This window comes from Gossypium hirsutum, chromosome D11 (assembly GCF_007990345.1).
Source record: "Gossypium hirsutum isolate 1008001.06 chromosome D11, Gossypium_hirsutum_v2.1, whole genome shotgun sequence".
Taxonomy (NCBI): domain Eukaryota; kingdom Viridiplantae; phylum Streptophyta; class Magnoliopsida; order Malvales; family Malvaceae; genus Gossypium; species Gossypium hirsutum.
The window spans coordinates 17,960,837-17,981,336 of record NC_053447.1 but is presented as its reverse complement, the minus strand read 5'-3'; the positions used below and the strand labels follow the sequence as shown (position 1 = coordinate 17,981,336).

General features: G+C 31.6%; 1 protein-coding gene across 1 annotated transcript; it reads right to left on the bottom strand.

The window, feature by feature from the left end:
- Window positions 1–4,879: 4,879 nt before the first annotated feature.
- On the bottom strand, window positions 4,880–5,338 carry LOC107917477 (probable calcium-binding protein CML23). Its single transcript, XM_016846825.1, has one exon. The coding sequence runs from the start codon at window positions 5,336–5,338 to the stop codon at window positions 4,880–4,882; it is 459 nt and encodes a 152-aa protein (XP_016702314.1).
- Between the last annotated feature and the right edge of the window lie 15,162 nt (window positions 5,339–20,500).

Below are 20,500 nucleotides of genomic sequence, written 5' to 3'. Positions count from 1 at the left end.
AATAATACCATGAATGGTTTATGAATTAACACATGTTGGTAAGCCTGATATATGAATAAATGATCAAATTGAGCGGAACGCCGGATTTGAGTACTTCTGATCAAGTGACAAAGTGATAAGTGGTAGCTTTAGCTACACTTATCTGATCAAGTGACAAGTGGAAAGTGATAAGTAATAGCTTCGGCTATACTTATCTGATCAAGTGACAAAGTGATAAGTGATAGCTTCGGCTACACTTATCTGATCAAGTGACAAGTGAAAAGTGATAAGTGATAGCTTCGGCTACATTTATCTGATCAAGTGACAAGTGAAAAGTGATAAATGATAGCTTTAGCTACACTTATCTGATCAAGAGACAAAGTGATAAGTGGCTACACTTATCTGATCAAGAGACAAAGTGATAAGTGGCTACACTTATCTGATCAAGAAACAAAGTGATAGGTGGCTACACTTATCTGATCAGGGACAAGTGATAAGTGATCATACGTAAGACCATAGTTATACTATGGCAAAGTGAAAGTGAAGTACTCAATTTTCCGTGACCGTTCCCTAATTTGATTAAGGATGGTAAGTGACAAATGGGCCCAAAAGAATTAAAGTAAATGGATAAGTGGTAGTGTATTTATATCAGGACGATGTTGTTATTCAAACTAAAGTGATATTTTCATTGCTAAATTGAGAATTTCATAAATGTGTTATTGAATGGTATAATCAATAAACATTGAGTTAAATGGTAAATACGTATTAGTTTTGAATTTGATGTTATTGAATTGTACGTGAATTAAATGGAAATTTCTAGTGATATGATTTAAATTATGAGCATGAGAAATTGCGAATTGAATGAAATGGAAATGAAGCATTAAATTGCATGAGTATGTATCGGGTCTCGCAGGCCCTAATTATTATGATTATAATATTTTGAGGATATATTGTGAAAAGTTATAGAAACATGTTAATTATTTTGAAAGTTTTAATTTTGATGAAATTTTATAACTCGGTTAAATACGTTTACAAGTGCATGTGTTTTGGTAATGCCTCGTACCCTATTCCGGTGTTGGATATGGGTAAGGGGTGTTACAAGAAGAAAGTAAAAACAGCGAGCAGAAGAGAAGAAAATTGATTGAGAAATTGTGTGCATAATAGTTTTTTCCTTTTATAACCACCCCTACCCAATTACATCCAGATATATAAGAAAAATAAAGGAAATTGTTGCTTAAAAGTTAGTTAAAGCGAATGGTAAAACTAATGGTACGGATAATGCCTTTAAACACTTTGTTTCACTAAACCATGCTACGCATCATTTCATTAAAACCCAACCCCTAAATGCTCCATTTCACTATTAGGCCAATTGTTTCTTATACTAATTTTGACCCATAACAAATAACTCCTTATCAAATGGATCATTGTCCTCAAGGATCAAGATGAGGAAATGCATCTTTTAACTGCTACAATGACTCCTACGTGTGCTTAAGGAGCATGAAGACCTCCTTGAGATATGCTAAGTGCTCAAACCAAGTGGTAGAGTACACTAGTATATCATCAAAGAAAACCAAAATTGCCCTCTTGAACAGTGGTTTAAAAATGGTGTTCATTAGCCCTTGAAAGGTAGAATGGGCATTAGTGAGGCCAAAAGGCATCACCAAAAACTCATAATGACATTCATGAGTTTTGAAGGTTGTTTTTGGAATGTCAACTTCATACATTCTAATCTGGTGATAACTAGATCTTAAATCCAATTTGGAAAACACCCTAGCTTGTACCAATTCATCAAGAAGCTCCTCAATAATTGGAATTGGAGATCGATCTTTGATTGTCAGCTAGCTGAGCTGTATATAGTCTACACAGAGCCTTCAGCTGCCATTTTTTTTCTTCATCATCACCACTAGAGAGACAAAAGGGCTACAACTATCCCTGATTATGCCAGCTTGAAGCATCTCTCTAATTAGTTTTTCCAATTAAGTCTTTTGAATCATGGGGTACCTATAGGATCTAACTCTGACAACTGCCATTTTATCCTTAAGAGAGATTTTGTGGTCTTGGAGCCTGGCAGGAGGTAAGCCAATAATAACTTGAAAGATATCTCCAAATTTATCAATGAGTAATTGTAATTCCTCATGTGTGGCTCAATAGGAGACTGCTGATAAGGTCACTTGGTCAGCTAGGGTCATGAACAAGGTACAAGGATCCATCTCTCTACCAATCATTAACAAACATTTAGCTGACTATCCATGCTTCATCACTTCAATGTTGCATGGTAGAATGCCTTGGATAGTGTACGGAACTCCTTTAAAAGATAATTACATGGTCATAGACCAAAAGTTCCAGTTTATTAATCCTAGGAAGAGTAGCCATTGTATGCCTAGGACTACATCACACCCCTTAAGAGGTAAAACCATGAAATTAGTAGTAAAACTGACCCTTGGACCTCCCATCCCATGCCCTTGCATGTGCCCCTGGAAAAGAGTTGCCTCACATTAGCTACAATGACCCTCATCTGCTACCGCGGTTAGACAGGTAGTGTTCCACTAAGCCTTGCTGCTTCAATGTCACCAGTTCAGCCATTGAATCTTTGAAAATGCTCGATCCAAAATGTTCTTTCAGGCTACGGGCATAACATGCCCAATCTAGCAAATGAAGACCCTCATGCTTCTGGGAATAGAAGTGGTGACAATCCAAGGCTTGCCTTTCCAGATGGGGCATCACCATACGTATCTTGTCACACTCAGGCACCTCTTCTGCTGCAAAGTATTGTTCAAACTTCAACCACCAACCCCTGAAATCAAAACCATCAAAACGAGGACAGTCTAACCTATTGGAACGTACTTGGAGGAATCCTTGTTGAGGTAAACTAGTAATGGTAGGACCCAAGGATGGTTGAGGAACCTCTGGTGATCCTTGGGTGGAAATCTCGGGGTGGTCCTCCAAGACCCCCTTCCCTTTGGCCATAGCAGCAGCCAATATACTCGAAAAAAATAGATTTCCCATATATTTCTCAAATAGGAAGGGTAGTTCTAGTCAAAACTAATCCTTAAATCCCTGAAGCCGAGTCTCCAATTTAGTATCCCATTTAGCATCCAACTATGACAACTCACACTGTATCTTCACCATCTCTTACTGCAGAACACTCACATCCTTCTACAATCGCATGGCAACCCCATCCCCAGTCATAGAGAATCATTGAAGCTCCGATACCCTTTATAAGAACGAAACTAAAGGAAGAAAGTAGAAATAATGAGGAGGAGAAGAAAATTGATTGAGAAATTGTGTGCATAACAATTTTTCCTTTCATAACCACCCTTACCCAATTACATCTACATATATAGGAAAAATAAAGGAAATTGCTATTTAACAATTAGTTAAAGCAAACGGTAAAACTAACGGTATGGACAACACTTTTAAATGCTCCATTTCACTAAACCATGCTACGCATCGTTTCATTAAAACCCGACTCCTAAACGCTCTGTTTCATTTTCAAGTCAATTGTTTCTTATTCTAGGTTCAACCCATAACAAAAACTTTCGAGGGTAGTGGTAGAGTAGGGCCATTTTGCACGACACCATCAACCTAACCTCAGCTTGATAGTATCAATAAGCTGAGCGCTACATCGACACCCTTGCCATTAAACACACCGTCATTCTTGTAAAGCCATACAGACCACGCAATTGCATAGAAAGTCATTTTCCATAAAAAATTGAATCTTTTGAAGGGAAAAGAAGACATCCAAGCATTAAAGAAAAGAATATGGTCATTGGGGAGAGCCATCTGGATGTTCTAAATGCAGCAACAGTTTTGACAAATCTTCCACACAAATTCGTAAGAGAAAAAGTGAGGATTAATCGTTCACTGGTCCTTGAAACAACAAACACAAGCAGTAGAATAAAAGGAGATTATAGCATGGGCACTATCTAGCACAAATGAGCAAAAAGAGCATGTCTGTAATGTCGATCCTTTAACCCACACCAACCTCCTTGTCATTACTTTTAGGGTAAACTGTACAAATAAAGATAAAATCAGAAAATACTTGTAAAAAACTCACCTATTCAGGGGATCTAGTTTACCATCCATTTTCCATCCTCAACGACAACAAATTAGGAGAAAACCCAATGAAACTCTCCACTTTCAGAAGCCTAAGCTTCTTACTGACATGAAATTCCCAACACATTCACACTCTCCCGCATTCCTTCCTTTAAACCAACACCTTTAAATATTAAACACTCCATCATCTCATCCTTAATCCAACAAACCCTTCAACAAAAGCACACAATCCACACGATCAACGCCACAAGAACATCAAAAACCAATTATCACCGATGAGCCTTCTCATCTCCATTTTAACTATTTCATGAATAACTTCGTCTTCATGGCCATCAGTCTCTACACCTTAAACTTTTCATATTTCTCATCCTTCCTTTGCTTCTTTCAAATTTGCCTGTTTTTTTTTTCAATTCCTAAAATTAGAATCGGAGGTTAACGATTTGTTGACAAATGTCTTTAACTTTTGCTTATTTCAAAATTTCCTCTCTTTTTTTTCAATCCTAAAATTAGAATCGGACACTTTTTCTTCTCTTCTTTTTTAGATTAAATTTTAAAACTTGTTAAAATTAATTTATCATAAAAAAATCAATATTTTCACGTTTCCACTAGCTTCACGTGTTTTCCTTAAAATAATTTGAAACCCTATTTTGTACATAAAATAAAATGCTATAAAAACCTTGATTCTATTAGGATTAAGAAAACATAGAATAGTGTGAACTAATAATATCCAGAATTAACCATTCTACACGTTCTTAAATTAAAGAACCAATCCTTCCTAAGTATTATTATTTCTTACGAGTAAAACACTAAGACCTAACCTGGTCTACTTTTTTTCCAAACTTTTTCAAGAATTATTCATCATCATCTTCTTAAACTCTTCAAAATCAACGCTTTCGTTGCCATCCTTATCGACCTGACTGATCATTCTTTGACAATCACTCAACGAATACTTCTCCCCCAACCTTTTCAACACAGCATGCAACTCGTTAGCCGAAATCAACCCGTCCTTATTCAGATCGTATATGTCGAACGCGTCTTTCAATTCTTTGTTATGACACTGCTTTTCGTCTCCATCGATGCCGGAGATTCCATGGAAAACAATAAATTCTTCTACATCGATGTAGCCATTACCATCTTTGTCCATCTCCAACATTATCAGATCAACTTCGTCGGAAGAGAATGCGAAACCTAAGGCACTTAGGGTCAATTTTAGTTCATCGCGACAGATCTTTCCGTCGCCGTTTTTGTCGAATTTGTTGAATACTGCCCTCATATCTTCCAATGATCCTAAAAAGGTCGCCATTGAAAATAACTGAAAAACACAAACACACACAAAGATTAGGGTTTTACTTTTCCTTCATTTGTGGAGGCCTACTTATAATTTTATGGAGGGGGTGTGAAAATTAACGCGGTATTCCGCACGTGAAAGTAGGACTAGGAAGGGGAAAAGTAAGGCATTGACGGGTACAGTGTAGTTTTCAGCTGAGTAACCAACAGAAATATGACACGTATATAATTAAATTAGAAAAATATTTCTAAAAGTGGAATAAATGTGGGACTTGTTGAAAGGAAATCTTCTAACTTGTTTTCTTATGCTAGACGAGGGCAAAAGTATTATCAAGCGTATTGAATTTTGCTCACTTTGTTCAAAAAATTTACTAAATTAATATTTATATGTTAAATTCAAAAATAAATTAATTATTTAATTAAAATTTTAATTCATTTTTACCATTAAGTGATGACATAATTGATGGAGTAAGTAGACAATAACACAGGTACCTCATGCTGATGTGGCAAAATATCATGTCTAGTGTCACGGGGCTAGATCTTTCATCTCGCGATCCGTGCGGCCTTAGGCGATCCGTTCATCCAAACTCGCCTAAGTCAGTCTTTACTCAAGTGAGGATTATTTAAGAACTCCTCCAAGGCACCAATTTATATAGTGAAAGCAAACTTATGCTAAAAGAAGCCACAAGAACAATAGAAAGTCACAGAAAAGAACGTACATAAGGTGTTTGAGTAAATGCTCTAAGAATTCTATTACTCTTAAGAATTCAAGTACAATGGAATGATTTACAAGTGAGGGGGAGGCTCTCTATTTATAGTTAAGCTCCCCCAAAACCAACGGTCAAAATTAAATTACATTGACGGACGAGATTAGCCTATCCCTTAATTTTGGGGATTTACAAGATTACATCATACCATATCAAATCTACAATATATGATTCCCCTACTTACTAAAAATAGTTTAAGTTGTCATATCTTCATTATCGGGCCAACCAGGCTTCAATCTGATAGGCTTCTCAAACAGTTCTTTGAATCAAGCCAGTTTTCATGGGCTAAATGTTCCCCATCTAATCGATAGACCTCCATGGGGCGCATCTTGTGCCATGGTCACGAGCTTTGCACTTTGGCCCGTGACATTCTCCCCCATCCATTCTCGCAACGCCCTCGTTGCGACTTCCGAATGGCACTAACTTGATTCACCTTGAAGCTCTCTCGTTGCCTTGGTTTCCTCCTGACTTGTCTTGCAATCGGGTTATCCCCTCTTTCGAGACCTTTACCTCGGCTTCAATCGCCTCTTAACTTAAACCGTTACACTTGTTGGTACATCTCGTTGGCAAGAAGCCTCCGCTCTAACTTGCCCCAATTTTGACTTGTTCCTTTTTAAATCACCTTGATTCTCACACCTTGGCTTCGTATTGCCCACAGTCTCTTGACCTCCTTGCTTATGAACTTTGAAAGGGCCCCTACGACCTTACCAAGCCAACAAGTCAGAATTCAAAACACTATCAAAGTGTTTGCAATGTACCTTACTCGCAGCATTTACTCGTCCCGACTATTTCTGCATCTCTCATTTTTCCTCGAAGCTCGATGCACAACCCACATTTCCCAAAGGTGTTGGCTCCACAGTCGAATTTGCAGGCTTCATATTGATCTCTTGGGCCACTAACACTTCCTAAAGGGCTTTTGTAGCATTTTGTTCTATCGAGTCAATGTTTCTCCCATAAAGTATCCATGAGGTGTCTCTATCAATTTGCTATATCAGTCATGTCATCACTCAGCGGTAGAAATGGATGTAATTTCTAATGGAAGGATTAATTTTCTCTTTGATTTAGTGTACATGAATTAATTTGTCCATTTATTAAGTAGAGGAGACAAAATACAATCAGACTCCTAGTATAGGAACTTCAATGGTGCTTTTTAGAGTTGGATGGGTACTAATTTGTGCATTTATGTTGTATTTATATATTTTATTATAATATTATTGTATTTAAGACATTTTATACTTTTATAAATTTTAATATATTTATAATTTATACTAAAAAATATTAGGTTATTATTTTGTACGTAAGCGGTGGAAAATTTTAACTCCACAATCGGGATTAAGAATTTGTCACATGTCCTATTTATTTATTTTAAAAATTTTAAATACAATGTAAGGACATGTGTCAATTTCTCAATCCCGCTTAGGGGTGTAAATGAACAGAACATTCGATGAACTGTTCGCGAACCGTTTGTATAACGTTTGTTTATGTACGTTTATTAACCTAAATAAACGAGTATGAACAAAAATTTTATGTTCGTTTAATAAACAAAAGAACATGAAAAGAGGTGTGTTCGATTCGTTTATATTCACGAACAAGCTCGTTTAAAAGTTCGTCTATAAGCTCGTTTATTGACTCGTTTATTTATTAATGATATTTTCTTATAAAAATTCCATTAGTATATATTAATAAAATTATCTTGGTTTTTATTTCTTTCATTTATAATATAATTATTAATATTTATATTTGACTATTTTATATCTAAACAATATATGTAACAACCCGGTTTAGACCCTAGTTGGACAGTGGTTTCAGGACCACAAATCTGAGTCAGAAAAATATTTTACTATTATTTTTCTGTGCTTATAATATGTGAATTAATATGTGTGAAATTTTCCGTGAATTACCTTTATCGTTTGTGTGTTGATTTGTGAAAAATGATTTAATTGCAGAAAATACAAAAATTGTATGCCAATTGTTAAAATGCTGAATTGACATGGCTTTTTAAGTATGAGGTCTTTATGATGAAATTGGATCATTGAATTAATGCATGGACAAGTATGGACATTAGTTAGTGGGATTTTAATGTTATATGCCTAAGGTTAGAATGGTAATTATTGTATTATTATGAATTAAATAAAAACAAACATGAAAATGGTCATTATCATCTTTGTTATTGCCAAAAAACAAAAGAAAAGAAATGTTTGAAGCTTCATTAAGTTCGGCACTTGTATAACTAGATTAAGGTATGTTCTTTGCTATGTTTTTGATAATTTTTACGTTTTTGATATCGTTGTTTTGTATATTACCTAGCCCATGCTTAAATTTCAGAATTTGATGATGAATTTGAGTTATGTAATTGTTGATTTTGTAAGCTTTGTGATGTTAAAATGTGAAATATGAAAGCTTAATGTTAGATAAATATGTTTTGTATTGGGATTTTTGATGAATTTGAGTATTTTGGGTTAAATTGTGAAAATGAGAAATTAAGGGGCTAAAATGTGAAACAAATGAAATATGTGGGCTTATATGAGCTAGGGGAATATTCGGCCAAGCTATGAAATTGTTAAATTTTGAATATTTTGTGTTTTGTGAAATAGGGACTAAATTGTCAAAATGAAAATTTTAGGGGCTAAAGTGTAAATTTCCATAATTATGTGTTTATGGTTTGAATTGAATAAAATGTGTTATTGAATAACTATATTTGAATTTATTTAGATCTAGAACAAAAGAAAACGGAACTAAATCGGGGGAAATCAAAAGTGGTCGAGTAGTCGATTTCATCTGTTCGTGTTCGTCCGAGATAAGTTCGTAAGTAAATAAATGTCGTTAAATTTGAATGCATATTTTTTATAATGTCGAATTAAATTTTAATGTATATATGTGTAATGTCGAATTGTTTTAAACATGAGAGAATTGTTTACGAGCTCGATTCGATTGAATTACGACATCCGAAAACCCTGTATGAACCATAGGAATAGTTAGGATACATTTGTCATGACATAGGGTTTCGATATGTGATTTACGTGTAAGACCATGTTTGGGACATTGGCATCATATATGATTACGTGTAAGACCCTGTCTGGGACAGTGGCATCGTTATTTGATTACATGTAAGACCACGTCTGGGACGTTGGCATCGTACGAGCTTTTTGAGTTATCCGCGTATCCTTTTTTATTTCGAATGGTTCTATGGACAAATATATGGCAAGACCGAATGTGAGTTCGATTTAAAAGATTAAGGTATGTATTAAGTTTATATGAACTTTGAAAGAAATGGTAAGTGATGATGATTAAAATGATTATGTGAACCTTATGAGAAATGGGATTGTAGATTTGTACGGAATTAGTTAGGTTCGGTTATTTCGAGATGAATTATGAATGTTCTTGTGTTAATTTATTTGCTTATGGCTTACTAAGCTTTTCAAGCTTACTTTGTATGTTTATTTGTTGTTTTATAGATTTTGAAAGCTAGCTTGAGCTCGGGATCATTGAGGAACGTCATCACACTATCGATATCTATTTTGGTACCTTGAAAGAAAACTTGTATTTATGTCATATGGCATGTATAGTCTAGCTTGATATGCTTGGTTTTGACTTGTGTATATACAGCCATGCGAAAATGGCTTGATTAGGTTGCTATTAGTTGTGAATATTTAGTTATGGTATAAGCTTCTTTTTGAAAAATATGCTTCATGATATATATATGTGGGATGTATTTGTTTATGATTCGGATTTTGTGATATTAAGGTGGTGATGGTTGTGATTTTGATCATGATAAGTTTATATGAACTAATTATGTAAATATATATATGATTACTGGTAAATTTGATTTTTAGGTACGAATTAATTATAATGGTCATTTAATTAGTTATAAGTGACATTTTGTTTTGACATAATATTATGAGATAGTGTATTAAGCTTAAGTTTGAGAAATGGAAATAGTATGAATTATTGAGATGTTATGCTAATGACCGAATAGGTGATGTTTGAATAGTTGGCATATGAGGTCTAAACTTGATAATTTATAAGCGAGATAAGTATGCTTGATTTGTTAATGGTGTTTAATAGATAAATATTACTGTAATGAGACGGGTTTATAAATTTATAAATTATCTTACTAGTCGATTTGATGATAAATGAATGATAAAATATGCACATATTTATGCTTGAATGGTTAGTTGTTTAGGTTCGATTTCTTAATGCTTCATATGGATATGGAGACTATGTGTGTATATATATACAGATGGTATTAAAAGCATAATTTACCATATGGTAAGTTAATAATTTATTTGGTTTAATATGTGCGTGTATAGAATTATGAAGTAAAATGTTTAATCTTATTAGGTATATGAGTACTATTAGAGAGTTGAGCACATGATTCATGTTATATATTTATAAGGCTTATATTGTATGGCTTTTGTTTTTAAGGTGAAGTGTGCATAATAGGATAGCATCAAAGTATGTTCGGTTATGCTGTAATATTATTATGTGCATGGAATTGTAGTGTAATAAGCTTTCATATAATTTGATAAGTTGAATGCCATGAGTGAGACGTATGTATAGTTCAATAGTGGAATTAATAAGCATGTGTAACAGGACTTGTGGCAGGCTAGTTGATTTGAATATGTGATTGAAATTTTTTTGGAACATAATTTGTATATGTGGAACATAACTAAATAATTATGTTTTTTTTTTATTTTGTTAATTATATGTTTAATATGACTGAATGTGATTTATATGATTAATTTAATGATTTTTATTTGAATTTGAAATTTATTGTAAATGAGTTATTATAACTTTGTACATGATTAAAAATGGAAGACTGTCATAAGTTGTATTTTGGTTGGTAATACCTCGTAACCCTAATCTGGTGACGGATATGGGCTAGGGGTGTTACAATATATGTATGTATGTATTTATTTATTGTTTTTTTGTTTATTATTTATTAACATTAAACAAACGAACATGAACACACATAATTTTAAATAAACGAACATGAAAAAATTTTGAAATTCTTAACGACCACAAACTAAACACGAACAAGCTTGAAAATAAACAAACGAACATGAATAGAGGTTTGTTCATTCAAGCTTGGTTCATTTACAGCCCTAATCCCGTTAGTAGAGTTAAAAATTTGCACTGTCAATGTACTAAATAATAATCCTAAAAATATTTTGAGACATTCATTTACTTATATACAAGTGTGGTTCTCTTTACTTCACATTGAGTTGATCAAATTATAAAGTAAAATGTGGAAGGTTAAAATACACTTTAAGTCCTTAAACACTTCGTACATTTGAAATTTAGTTTCCCTAATTTTTTTAAAAAAAATTAGTTCTTCTACTTTTTAATTTTAAAATTCTTCTATTAAATTCACTAGTATGACATTTTCAAATAAAAAAAAATCACTTGTTAGTGATGTAAAAAAAGTTAAGAAAATGATATTGTGGATTTTTCCTAAAATCACCTATTCGAACTTGTCACGATAAAATAAATTTTTTGGTTGGAATAACGCTCTTGAGAAATGTAATTGAAATGCTTAACAATATTAGCTATTTAGGGTCAGTTTACTTTTGAAGTTGAAAAGTGCTTTTGAAGTTGAAAAGTGCCGTGAAAAGTGCTTTTGAAAGATTTGATAGTGTTTACCATTGTCGTCCATAAGTGCTTTTGAGAAGATAAAATGTTTATTTTAGACATAATGTTATAAAGTAAAAGATCTAATAAGGAGGTAAAAAGGTAATTTTATTGAAAAACACTTTTTCAAAAGCTAAAAGTTAAAAATTTTGCCTTTTTGGTTTGACTTGAAATCCCACTTTAAAATCAAGGTTTGGTTTGAAAAGTTGCTTGTTTACCAAATTTTTTTATTTGAAATCATGGTTTGGTTCAAAGCTACTTTTCAACCTCAATGTAAACACACCCTTACACTAACTAATGACAATATAAAAGTAGGGGAACAAATTGTGGCACCCCACACCTGATTCGGTTGCCGGATCCAAATGCATGGCGTCACATTACATTGTCAAAACAACTCAGACTATTTTAAATAATTTAATCAAACAATTTGACATTAATTCATAATACTCACGTACAATCATATTTATCAGCATAAACATGATGATTTAATGTTATATAATTCTATAAATAGGGTTACAAGTTTGCGTTTGATAAAAAATGGAGTTAAGATTTGAATATAAACTGTATTAATCAAATTTCAGCATGATGTCTCGAGACTTGACAAACCATGTCTCGAGACATGGCTTCTCAAGTCTCGAGATAAGCCTCCCCTGTTTTGTTATTTTAACTTCAACGTTAGGTTGTCTCAACACAAATGGTCCTTGTCTCAAAACCTAGAACAGGGCAAATTTAATTTAGGTTTGATATCTGCTCATCTCAAGACCATGGTGTAATAGCCCGATTTTAGGCCTAGTCGGAACAGTGGTTTCGGGACCACAAATTCGACGAGAAAAAATGTAATGGCCTGAATTTTCAGAGGTGTCGGAACGATGATTTGAGATCACTAAATTCGACAAATGGGTAGAAAATATTATTAATTTAATAAGTATAAGTTAAATGTGAAGTTAGGAAAATTTTTGAAATAGTGAATAGTGCACTAGAAATAAATATTAAAATAATTAGAATCGAAATGAGGTATCAAGACCTCGAGGATTTTAAACCGAGCCATAAATAATTTTATAAATATTTATGGAGTGTTAAAAAATTAGTATTAATGTTTCGTTAAGAAATTTTAAAGTTCCGATAATTAATTGAACAAAAAGGACTAAATTGTAACAAATGCAAAATTTTTGGAAATGATTAAATAACTTAAATGATAAAAGGAAGAGGGCTTAAAAGGCAAATATACCCAAGGTCTATTTGGGCCGGACGGCAAAGGCATGAAATCAGCAAGAAAGTAAGAAGAATTAAGGGCAAAATTGGAATATTGCAAAATTTGCTTAATAAAGTTAGGACCAAAGTGGAATTATCTAGATTTCTCTTCATTTTTCTGAATTCTCATCAGTTAAAACACCATGGAAGGGCTTCTTCAAGCTGGTTATTCATATTTTTATTACAAGTAAGTTCAATTCTTGACTATTTCTTGAAATTTTTGTATTTTTATGACTTTTACAACTAGGCCCACTTGTTAAATTCATTAGTTTTTGATTTTATGAAAGAATTTGAAAGTTGATATGAATATGTGCTGGAATTATATGATGATTTATCATGAAATTAGAGCTTTAAATTGTTCATATGCTGATTTTATTGAAAGAATTGAATAGAAAGTGAATGTTTGGGACCTAATAGTAAAAGAGTTTGAAGATAGAGTTATATGTGGAAATTCTGAATTTCAATAGTTGTGTAACAACTTATAATGTCTAGGTAAAGTATTAATTGAGAAAATTAGATTAATTTAGGGGTTAATTGAGAAAGGACCGAATTGTATAAACTGTGAAATTTGGGGCAAAATGGAAATCAACATTTTGCACTAAAGCAGTTTTGGACAGCAGCAGTAGTGTAACTTTGAAAAATCACCAAAAATTGTAGAGATTGAATTAGAGGATGAATAAAATATGAAACTAAATCTTATTGAGTCAAGTTTCTTATAAAAGAAACATTGTGAGCAATAGAATTGTAAATCATGAGATATAATAGATTTTGTGAGACAAGGTCAGAATGAATTCGGGTTCCCCTGTTCTGAATTTTGAAAATCATTAAAAATTGTACAAAAATTATTATGAGTTATAATTTATATGGTTAGAATCCTTAATGAGTCTATTTTTAGAAGAAATAAACGAAAACATCATCCGAATTCTGTACAATGAGATAATTAATTTTTAGTGAAGAGTGAAGAGTGGTCGGAACTGTCAGACAGCTAAACAGGGGAAAATTTAAAGAATAAACTGTACTATTTGGCTGAACCAAAAATTTTGAAAATTTTAGGGTATGAAGATATGTGAGTCTAGTTTTAGGAAAAATTAACAGATCTTAATTTGGAGCTCTGTAGCTCCGGATAAAAATAATTTAGTGACTCTGACTCGGATAAATAGTTTTGAATATACATGTGAGTGAATAGTGAAATTATAGCTAATGTTGTTTAAGTGTGTTATAGACATTAAGGATGTGGAATGGAGAGGAGGAGGAGGAAAATTGGGAAATATATGAATGATTTGTGTATAATTGGTCATATGCTTGATTTTAATTGATAAACGATGAAATAGAAATGATGCTTATATTTGTGCATTATTGGTCATGGTTTAAGCTCATGTGTGAAAATAAAAGTTTCATAGTATGTGTGTATGGTATATTCGGTATATGATTTGGCATGAAATAATGTCATGAATGGTTTATGAATTAACACATGTTGGTAAGCCTGATACATGAATAAATGTTGTGCTCATCCATGCTTATAATGCTTATGCTATACGTGTATTTGGCTAACATATTTGGTGTATATGCTTAGACTTTGGCCAAGTAGTGGCTAGATTATGCCACGTTAAATTTATAAGTTATGCATTGAAATGGTTTATCGTGTGGTTAGTTCCAAAAAAGAGTCATGTTTAAATACACTAGCTTGCAACTATGGTTGAATGATATGCTTATATCTTGTGTGATGTGCATAGAAACAAGTGTGGAAAGATAATGAAATAATAAGTTCATATGGCTGAAATTTAATGATTAAATGTTAATTTCATGAATTATATAATGTATGATGACATATATTTATTGTTGAAATGAGAATAAAATACGAATGCGAAAACCGAATAAATGATCAAATTAAGCGGAACGCCGGATTTGAGTACTTCTGATCAAGAGATAAAGTGATAAGTGTTAGCCCTAGCTACACTTATCTGATCAAGTGAGAAAGTGATAAGTGGTAGCCTTAGCTACACTTATCTGATCAAGTGACGAAGTGATAAGTGGTAGCTTTAGCTACACTTATCTGATCAAGTGACAAAGTGATAAGTGATAGCCTAGCTACATTTATCTGATCAAGGACAAGTGATAAGTGGTCATACGTAAGACCATAGTTATACTATGGCAAAGTGAAAGTGAAGTACTCAATTTTCCGTAATCGTTCCCTAATTTGATTAAGGATGGTAAGTGACAAATGGACCCAAAAGAATTAAAGTAAATGGATAAGTGGTAGTGTATTTATATCAGGACGATGTTGTTATTCAAGCTAAAGTGATATTTTCATTGCAAAATTGAGAATTTCATAAATGTGTTATTGAATGGCATAATCAATAAACATTGAGTTAAATGGTAAATACGTATTAGTGTTGAACTTGATGTCATTGAATTGTACGTGAATTAAATGGAAATTGCTAGTGATATGATCTAAATCGTGAGCATGAGAAATTGCGAATTGAAGGAAATGGAAATGAAGCATTGAATTGCATGAGTATGTATCGGGTCTCGTAAGCCCTAATTATTATGATTATAACATTTTGAGGATATATTGTGAAAAGTTATAGGAGCATGTTAATTATTTTGAAAGTTTTAATTTAGATGAAATTTTATAACTCGGTTAAATACGTTTACAAGTGCATGTGTTTTGGTAATGCCTCGTACCCTATTCCGGTATTGAATACGGGTAAGGGGTGTTACACATGGGGTGCATGTCTCAGGACCTAACTATCACTGTCTTGAGACATTTACCTAGAAACCTATTCAACATGTCCCGAAACCTGTTAAACATGTTATTTTTGTTCATAGTGTCTTGAGACATGACCAAAGTGTCTTGAGACCATCTTATCAAAATATCAAAAGTGCAAACTTTCCTACAAGCAAATGATGTCAAAACACTTTCTAAATCATTCTAGAGTTATGCTTAGCTAAAACACATACAAATGACATATAAAAACATAATATATTAAAGACATGACATTTCATATATCTCTTTTCAACATTAGTTAATAGGTAGTTAAACTAACTAAATATAACTTAAACCGAGTAAAAATTCAACCATTACCAACTCAACAACTATTTTAACATAAATAAACCTAATGCACACATACTTAATTTGTATAATTGCATTCAACACTTAGAGATTAAAGCATTTCTTCCATCAGAACTAGCCTAATTAAAATAACTACTAACTTGTACGCAATTAACCATTCAACCAAAGTTGCTTCATAATATATATGTGTATCAAGAAATAAATGGAATTCAAAATCATTCGACCAATCACCAAGGCATGTATTTTCACATATTTACAAATCAAAATGACATACGGATTTCAAAACACTTCATAATGACTTAGGTATATGCCACTGATAACCAAATGTAGGAAAACATTACAATTGATGACTAATATGAGTATTAGTTGCTTGGATGTTGACAGAATCATAAAAACACCAAGAACCTAAGTCAAGCTTTCGTACAGAAGTAAACAAATTTGTACGTTGAGTATTGAATACTCAGTGATACTAACATAATTTGAATTCAAAAGTAAAACTATTAAGCTAGTATCGTATAACAAATACGTTAAGTCAAGAGTTAATAATCTCAAAATATCATTTCATTACATCAATTTTAGTATCAAGATTGTTTAATAATAATTTCAGCATGATTATCATCACTTATCTAACTCAGAATGACCTTTCATAAACATAGTCAACTTAATATTCGATTGTCAAGATCAGAATGACATTTTTTCAACAATTCAGAATATCATATCTGTAATACCTAATTTTAGCCCAGGCTCACAAAAAAATAATAAACCCAAAATAATAAAACAAAGTCTAAGTTCAGTACAAAATTATATTTGGCCCGATCGGAATGGCCCATTACTTGAAAAGGTTGAAGGTCCATCTACAAGCTTATGGAAACATAATCTTCAAGAATATGCAATCTTAGATATGATATGAAATCTTAGATATGATATATGCAATCTTAGAAGATATGATTTTGTAATCTTAGAGATTTAATTTGTAGATACCCTTTAATCTTAGCCTTTGATGTAATTGATCTGTACCGTTGGATTTGGGGAGGCTCAACTATAAATAGTGGCCTCTCCCTTCATTGTAGAGAACTGGAGTTGGGAGTAATAATAATTATTAAGAGTATTCACTCAAATTTCTCTCTCTCTTGCGTTCTTATTTTTTTTGGCTTGTTCTTATTTTGTTGATTTGTGTATAATTTATTTATTGATTTGTATATTGTTGATTTCAAATCTCTTTTTCCCTTATTATTCATTTTCAAATTCATTATTTTCAAATTTGTTCACATTTTATTTTTCCTTATATATTTTTATTTTAAATTCATTGGTCTTTGATTATTGATGCTATTTAATCCTCTATTTGTTATTTTAGTTATTATTATTATTAAATTAATTGTTTTAATATTATTAACACTATTATGTGGCATCATTAATCTTGTGTCATTATTATTTAATTTTTTATGCCTTTAAATTTCAAATTTTGTTATATATATGCATGTATACATACATATGTTTTATAATATATACATATACGTACACATTTTTTAATTTTTATAAATATATATATACACATACTTTTATATATTTTCTATGTTTCATAATTTTATATACATACTTATATTTTTTTTACATATTAAAATATGTATATATATTTTTTTATTTTTTTTATAATTCACACACATATATATTTTTCTTATATGTACATATATATACTTTTATATTTTATAATTTTTATCTATTTTCTTTGTTATTATTATTGCTTTACTTGATGTTTATTTATTTATTTATTCACATGACCATTATTATCATTATTATATTCTTTAAATGCTTCGATTTTATTTGTTTATTTACTTGATATTGTGTATACATGATTGATTTGTTTTTTTATTTATCTTTTCATCATTATTTTTTTTTTCGTTCTTGATCATGCTATTTATATTTACATTATCACAATTGTTACTCCATTATATAATTTTTTCTCAAATTTGTATAAAGAGAAAATTTTAAAAAATAAAGGCAATACTCGATATTTGGAATCTTCGAGAGGATTGAGCCCTAACGTATTGGGTTTCAACTCTTTCTTTGAATCTGAATAATCGAGAATGCTCTTTAATCAAAGCATAAATAAAAAGCTCATTATCGAGAATTCAATACGTTGTATCATTCCGCATTGGATATGACATGTTGTTTTCTCGAGATGAGGATTTTTTTTTCTAAATATAATAAAGGTAATATTCAATGTTTAGAATTTTGAGAAATTGTGCCCTAACGTGTTGGGCTACGATTTTTTCATCTGACTTAAACAATTGAATATCCTTTTAAATTTAATTGCACGAGTTTTTTTGGACAAGCTCTTTTTTAAGGAAGTGAAATATCATGCCCCAACTCATTGGGTGTGACATTTTCTCTTTTCAAAATGAGAGTCTTATCGAGTAACTTGTTTTATATAAGTTTTTTTTAAAAAAAATAAAAGATCGTATTTTAAATCTCTTCAAAGTTTTCAATTTCCGACATTAAGACATTAATTAATTAACTAGGTATCAATTTTTGGGTGTTACGAGGGTGCTAATCCTTCCTCGTACGTAACCGACTCCCGAACCCGTTTTTCTGAATTTTGTGGACTAAAATCGTTGTTTTAATAAAGTCAAATCGGTTATTAAAAATAACCACTTTTTGAGGTGACCCGATCACACCTAAATAAAAAGGATCAGTGGCGACTCTCATTTTCATTTTTTTCAAAATCCAAGTCGACCCAATTTTTCAAAATAAAAATGGTTTCGACAATATCATTTTCAGAAACAAAATGGCATATTAAACATTTTCTTTTTGCCCCTATTAACTAGATGCGGACACAAGTACGAGTACATAGATTTATCTCCTAACACTTCACAATAAGCACCGAAGTGCTGATCAAGCATAGATGCACTAGTCCCCCTAACACTCCACAAAATGTAATGCATCGAAGTGCCAGAATGAATTGCACCGTAGTGCAGAATGCTCCTACCAATACATATAAAAATCATATGGCATACCAACTATACCCTGATTATGTCTAGCATCGTTTAATAGGGAAATCTCATACTTTACAATATCGATATATATTACCATATACCACTCAATATAATAATCAAGCAGATAATTCGTTTAATACTATTACGAGTTCTATATACATAAACATACATGTCAACTTACCAATTAAACCAACATTTAACACGATACATTCTAACACAGCTTGTAATCATGTATCACGAGCAATTCAACAAGATTAGTTACTTAATTGAATTTAAGAAAAACATAAATTATATTAGTACAAACCAATATCGCTAATCATCGACAGTTTTCGCCTTGCATTTATCCTTCAACGGTTCAACTTCATCTTTAGCTATGTTAAATAAATTAAAATACAAGTTCAAATCACACATTTAACTAATTATACTTTTAAATTAAACATTTTATGCATTTATTCAAATTTAATCCTATAAACTCTATTAACTGAAATGCTTGTATTTTATTATCTATTCGATTGAATTACGATCCAACTTTGTATTTACATTGTAGGGATCCCAAGCTATGAACACAACAATTTCATCAAATCCCTCATTCTCTCTCTCATCAACTTATTTAATGTTTTCCTTAACAAAATTTCATTAATTAAATAATCTTCAACTAAATGCTTTACTCAAAATCTAACAAAAATTAAAGTGAAATGCTTACCAAACAACCCTAGAAAGTTTGTGGCTTCTTCTCATTCCCACTTACACATATTCATACGTATTACTTAATTAACTAAATTAAAATATTATAAATCTATGGTTATTATGCTTCCATCTTAAAGACAATGGAAATTAATAGCCAAGGTCACTGTTGGCCACTAACATTAAACTAATTATGGTATTATTTATTTTGAGGCTATAGCTTTATTAATTCTTCTCGTTTAGTCTATCATTTGATAGTTTTTTAACTCAATCTTTGTACTTTTATAAAACTACTTAATCGATTTAATTATTAGTTAGTTCATCTCTTACTTTCATATTCAACTCACTAACTTTTAAATTTGAAAATCTGAGCAGCTTGGTTTAAAGAATTCAACCTTGAACCGAGTTTTTCGACACTGATAAAAATCAAGTCGTTACATAAATTATGTCAAAAATTAAAGTACATAGACTAAATTCATGTTTTAGCATAGTATATGGACTAAAATTGAAATTTGATAATTATCTTATAATGTAAAAAAGTAAGGCAAACCCAAAAGATGTGTCCTTTGTAAGACCCTTAGAGCATTCGAATTATATATAACCACATAACATTTTATCTAAAAGTTTACGATATTAACTATTTGGACTAATTAATAACATTATAAAAATATATATGGACCAAATTATGATAGAAATTAAAGTACAAAGAATATAAATCTCAAATTTAAGCATAATAGAGAAACTAAATTGAAATTTAATATTTTTCTATAATGTAAAGA

Excerpts from the sequence above, each read along its gene's own strand:
- LOC107917477 (XM_016846825.1), bottom strand. The coding sequence starts at position 5,338 with ATGGCGACCTTTTTAGGATCATTGGAAGATATGAGGGCAGTATTCAAC.